The sequence below is a fragment of the Perognathus longimembris genome, chromosome 3 (assembly GCF_023159225.1).
Source record: "Perognathus longimembris pacificus isolate PPM17 chromosome 3, ASM2315922v1, whole genome shotgun sequence".
Classification (NCBI taxonomy): Eukaryota; Metazoa; Chordata; class Mammalia; order Rodentia; family Heteromyidae; genus Perognathus; species Perognathus longimembris.
In genome coordinates this window covers 76,972,768-76,978,571 of record NC_063163.1, presented here as the reverse complement: position 1 = coordinate 76,978,571, position 5,804 = coordinate 76,972,768, and the positions used below count along the sequence as shown (strand labels likewise).

Sequence of the window (5,804 nt, the reverse complement as noted above, 5' to 3'; positions counted from 1 at the left end):
CTCTGGGGAACCAACAGGCATGGGAAGAGGCTGTGGGCCCAGCCTCCAGCCGGTGGTACTTCAGTCCCGATGGCCTCCCTGCGGAGCCTGTGGGCATAGCACTGCCCAGCGATGGGGGGTGTGAGCCATGCAGCCCGTGATGCCCACAGACCTGGCCCCCCTCACTGGCCATGACACCCTCCTGCAGTTGGGAAGAAAACCAGTTTCGTGCCTTTTATTGGGACGATTTTATTGGGCCCACCTTTGAGCACTTTATGGCTTGTGGTTCTGTAGTGTATTTATGTTCTCTTTGGATATTATGTATTGATGTTCTCCTTTGAATTAAACTGGTGTGCACAGCAGCCTTGCTGCTCTATGGGAGGCAGACTGTCCCTTCTCGCAGTGCTGGGCTCCACCAGAGTTTTAGGTTAAAGATTTTGTTCATGTTTTGGGTTTTGGTTTGGTGATGCTGGGATTCACCCTGTGGCTGAGTGGTGTTTGCAGCCTATGGGTGCTGGGAATCTTGTGGGCAAACTCCTAGCCACCATGCACAAGGTCAGGGGTCAGTAGGCCATCCTGAAGGCCACAACAGGGTCCATCCGCCAGACTCAGGGAAGCCTGGCTCCAGGAATTGGGGCCCCAGAGTGATGGTGTTCAGAGGGGACACAGGCTCCAGTCCTGGGGTCCCTGCTGACACCACAGACCTGGCTCAGGTGAGGTTCTGCCAACAGCTGCAAGGCGGGGAGGGAGGTTCACTGCCTCAGGCTGAAGGGATGTGGAGTGAGGTCAGGGGGTGCTGAGTGGAGGGCAGTTTCCTGCCCCTCTTCCCCCCACAGCCTTCCAGACCCTGTGTGTGAATCATCAGGAAATGTGACTTAAAGAGATTGCCTGGTATGAGAAAGTTCCGGAAATGCTGAAGTCAAAGGGGGTAGAGAATTCGAATGATGAGCAGTGCTATGAGTGGAGGAGGTGGGGCTGAGTTAGGGTGAAAGCCCAGCAGGGTTAGGGGTGTTTGGGGCTCCTGAGGGGATCGCTCCATCCTCAGTTTCCCCCCAGAGTGGCCACAACAAAAGACTAAGCAGGGCTAACGGCCCCTTGGAGTCCCTATTTGTTTTGTTTTGTTTTTTGCCAGTCCTGGGGCTCAGACTCAGGGCCTGAGCACTGTCCCTGGCTTCTTTTCTCAAGGCTAGCACTATACCACTTGAGCCACAGCGCCACTTCTGGCTTTTTCTGTATATGTGGTGCTGAGGAATCAAACCCAGGGCTTCATGTATATGAGGTGAGCAACACGTTGGGGCCCCTATTTAAAAATCTTTCAAACTTCATGGACCAAGTTTTATAGATAAATTAAAACCTGCATCCACAGTCATAGGGGTCTGAAGCCTCTTGCAGGCAGAGGAACCTGGGGACAGCACAGCTCCCAATTATACCCAGACCTAACCATTCAGGCAGGGTGGGCCCTCAGATCCTGTCTGGAAACCAGCCAGAGGCTGGTAGCATGCACTGCACCTGTAATGCCAGCTCCACAGGAGGCTGAGATCTGTGAAATGAGGTTTGAAGCCAGCCCAGGCAGGAAAGTCCTGAAGACTCATCTCCAATTAACCATCAAAAAGATGGAGTTGGAGATGCAACAAGTGCTAGAGCTCCAGCCATAAGCAAAAACAAACAACAAGAGCCACACTGAGCCCTCTGTTCAAGTCCCAGGACCAGCATAAAACGTGGAGCTCAGCCTTGTCCTGTAGGGCCCAGCCTGAGAGAGCTGCCACCCCTGCTTCCAGCTGAGGCCCACATCGGGCGCCCGGGAAGGAGCCTAGCACAGCCATTGTCCCCTCCCCGCCACCCCTGGGGCGCAGTTACAGAAGGGAAGAGCGGGTATGGGCCCCAGGGGCGCGCCCCTCCCGCGAGGTCTTGGACGGCGTGGTGGTAGCCGGCGGCGGGCGGCACGCCAGCAGGGTCCACACCTTGTCCCGGAACTCGGGGGACGCGTAGTAGTACACGAAGGGGTCCACGCAGCTGTTGAGCGTGCTGAGTGCCAGGCTGGGCGCGTAGGCACCATACAGGTCGCCCCAGGCGGTGGGGCCCGGCCGGGAGTAGTGCAGCAGCAGCAGCAGGTTGCTGGGCGCGAAGAAGAGCAGCGCGGTGGCCAGCACCAGCGCCGTCAGCCGGCGCGCGTGCGCGAAGCGCGTGTCCGCCAGGGCGCGCAGCGTGAGCGCGCAGCACAGCAGCGTGGCCAGCAGCGGGCCGCCGCCGCCCAGCAGCGCCAGGCAGGCGAAGGCCGGCCGCCAGAAGGCCAGCTGCGCGGCCAGGGGCAGCGCGTCGTGGCACAGCACGCGGTCCGAGCCCCGCAGCCGGTAGGTCTGGCGCTGCAAGGTCAGCGGCACGGTGAGGGCGGCGGCGGCCAGCCAGGCGGCCGCGCACAGCGCTGCGCTCAGTCGCCAGCCGCGCACGGCCCGGGTCCGCAGCGGATGCACCAGCGCCAGGTAGCGATCCACGCTGACGGCGGCCAGCAGCAGCCCCGAGCCATACAGGTGGCCGTACAGCGCGGCCGTGGCCACCCGGCAGGCGGCCTCCCCGAAGGGCCAGCGCTGGCCACGCGCGTGGTAGATGAGGCGCGGCGGCAGCACCAGGGCCAGCAGCAGGTCCGCCGCAGCCAAGTTCATGAGCAGAAGCGTGGCGGGCAGCCGGGGCACGCGCGTGGCCAGCACCCACAGCGCCAGCCCGTTGGCGGGCAGCCCGACGCCCACTGCCAGCCCATAGAGGGCGGGCACCAGCCGGGTGGACACCCAGCCCAGCAGCAGCGCCCGCGAGCTCGGGGGGAGCTCCAGAGTGTCCGTGTCATTGGCGCAGAGCGTCCCGGGGAACCCACGGGGCTGGAACGCAGGGCTCGCCTCCTCGCACCTTGTCACAGGGGGTAGAGTGCCTTGAAAGGACAAAAGGTGACATCAGCCCTGCCCAGAGAGCCCGGGGACACCCCCAAACTGGCCCAGGTGCTGGAGTGCCCATTTTTGCACCCCACTTTCAGGGGCTCCCTGGCTGCTGAGATCCAACCAGACTGTGTCATTGACAGGAACTGCCTCATTCCAAAAAGCTTGGGTAGAGGGGGGCCCTGGAGAGAGGGCCTCCACAATTCCACCTCCCACTCTGAGGCTCCGAGTCCACAGCCCCTTCAATGTCCCCCGCTGTCAGAGCCAGGGTCACTCACCATTGCTTTCTTCCACACTTTCTCCCTCGTCATATATGCTGGGGGTCTGGGGACTGCCCCCCAGGCTGAACCCCAACACCAGAGACCACAGCAGCATTGCCCACATGCTGTCTGAGTCAGGCTCCAGCTGCTCCAGGCTTCAGTCTTGGGGCTTCCTGCCTCCCCGTCCCAACTCCCCAGTTTCCGGTGCCTGGGTGAGATAAACCTGCCTACCACCCCCGCCTCCAAACCCACCCAGGCCACAGGGCCCAGCAGGAGCCTGTCCAGCCCAGGAAGCAAAGTGGCCACTTCCTGCCCCCACCAGCACTGACAGCTCCCGGTATCCACATCACTCTACCTAATGGGGGTCTCTGGGCCCTTCCCCAGGCCACCCCAACTTCCTGTCCCTGGGAGCAGGACAAGAGCCTGGCCTCCTATTGGAGGCCTCCTGTCAAGAGCCCATGAGTGACTTCTAGGCCCCTTGAGAGCTAGAAATGGGGGCCTCCTTGAGCGTGGGGTCCACTTAGGGAGTGGAGGCTGAGTACCTGCTGTCCCGGGGAGCCTTGACTGGGCCCCTTCTCCAGGGGGGAGGCAGACTGGTCCCTGGTTCTTGAAGTCACTCTGCTTTCTTCCCTGACCCCCTCTTCCTCCAGCCTGGGGCACCCACAGTGACTATGGGTGAACACCAAGGGCAGTGCCCTGGACAGGGGACACCCCCCCCCCACTGTGCTCACACCTCCGCTCCTGGGCCCCCTGGAGCAGGGAAACACACCAATTACTGCATCGGGACCTCCCTGTGGAGATGAAACAGCCACGCCAGGTAACTCACAACTGTAATCCCAGCCCTTAGGAATCCAAGTCAGGAGGAGGAGTCCCAGCTAGCCAGGGCAACTCAGTGACACCCTGTTTCCAAAAATAAAAATGGATCAGAGGGGCATGTTCACAAGCCCCCAGTGACTTCTGGTCTCTTGTCCCAATGGGGTTCCCTGTGTAATGAAGTACCAGTCAGTGGTGGGTGGTCAGGAAGGTGAAGGTAGGGATAGGGATCACCCTGGGGTCAGGGTGGAACAGGCCCAACATGCAGGCATGCACGCAGGCACACACAGGAAGACGTCTAGACAGATGTTCACAGAGGTGCAGGGCGGGCAGAGTGTCCAGCCAGAGTCACTGTCAGAAAGAGGCAAAACAGCCAGGCATGGCTCCTCCCGTCTGTCACTTCACTACTTGGGAGACTGAGAATGGGAGGGTCACAATTCAAGGCCAGCAGGGGCAGAAAGGCTCATGAAACCCTATAAATCCCAGAACAGATGGGGAGTGTAAATATAGGTGGGTTTGGTCCAGATGCACGCTGCACCCCTAGGCTGAAAGCAAGACCCTAGCTTTGAAAAAACACATGCAAAATGCCAGGCTGGGGTTTTGCAGGTAGAAGTACCTGCCCGGCAAGCATATGACTTGGGTTCAATTCCCCAGGACTCCAGCATGTCATCCTGTCCTCACAGGAGGACAGGAAGCGGGTCTGTGGGTGCTCAGGCCAGGGAGGTCATGGGGAGCCCATGGGGATGGCGCTCCCATGCCACTCGTGCTCAAGATGGTGGGAATGGTACACTGTTCAAGCCCTTTTTTCTCTCTGTTCTCTTGACCAAGTCTCACTGTGCAGCTCAGACGGGTCTTGAGTTCCTGATCCTCCTGTCTCTGCCTCCCACTGTGCTGGGATTGCAGGAGTGCATCACCACATTCGGCACAAATTGTGCACATGTGGGGCTTGGGTATCATCCCTGAGCTTTTGTGCTAAAAACGGTGGTGTCACAGCTCCACTTCAGGTTTTTTCTGTGATTTATTGGAGACAAATCTCATCTTTCCTGCCCAGGGTGGCTTTGAACCACCTCAGATCCCAGACTCCTGAGCAGTTAGGGTCACAGCCAAGAACCACCGATGCCCAGCAAATAATTTTTTTAATGGGGAATAGTAGCTAACAGACCCAGGCTTATGGTTTGCCATCACCACCCCTCAGGGCCCCTGGCAGCTGGTGCTGTCCCCATCCCCGTTCCCTGCATGTGAGAGTTGGTGTGTGTGGTACCAGCCTGGCACACCTGTGGCATGGAGCACACGAACAGCCCAGGTGTGCTACACATACAAGTGCATCCTGAAGGGAGCAGTGGGGTCTGGGGACTACAGACTGAGGGGCCTGGGGAAGGAGTGAGGGTGCTGAGCTGCTGGCACCAGAGGCAGTGGGGGGCAGGGCTGGCCCAGGCTCAGAGGGCCACAAGGGAGAGGAGGAAGTTAAGGGGTTAGGAACAGGAGGACCTCAGCAACATCTTGGTCTTAAATTGGGTTTACCTGCTGCGTGCTGGTGGCTCACACCTGTAATCCCATCTACTCAGGAGGCTGAAATCTGAGGATCCAGATTCAAAGCCAGCCTGGACAGGAAAACCCATGAGACCCTTATCTCCAATTAACCATCAGAAAACTGGAAGTGGAGCTGTGGCTCAAGTGCTAGAGAGCCAGCCTTGAGCAAAAGGTCTGAGGCCCAGTTCAAGCCCACAATCTGCTGAAAAAATAAAATAAAACTTGGGTTCATGGGCGAGGAGGGGGGGGGGGGAATGGGGAGGCTGGAAGGAGGCTGCCCAGGAGGAGACTGTACTCT

At 59.3% G+C, this 5,804-nt stretch overlaps 1 protein-coding gene across 1 annotated transcript; it reads right to left on the bottom strand.

The window, feature by feature from the left end:
- Positions 1 to 1,402: 1,402 nt before the first annotated feature.
- F2rl3 (F2R like thrombin or trypsin receptor 3) lies at positions 1,403 to 3,287 on the bottom strand. Its single transcript, XM_048342714.1, has 3 exons — positions 3,200 to 3,287; positions 3,105 to 3,118; positions 1,403 to 2,870 (listed from the first exon to the last, which is right to left on the bottom strand). Exons 1-3 carry the CDS (start codon positions 3,285 to 3,287, stop codon positions 1,833 to 1,835), a joined length of 1,140 nt encoding a protein of 379 aa, XP_048198671.1. The 3' UTR covers positions 1,403 to 1,832.
- Positions 3,288 to 5,804: the final 2,517 nt, after the last annotated feature.

Coding starts and splice junctions, on each gene's coding strand:
- F2rl3 (XM_048342714.1), bottom strand. CDS start 3,287: ATGTGGGCAATGCTGCTGTGGTCTCTGGTGTTGGGGTTCAGCCTGGGG.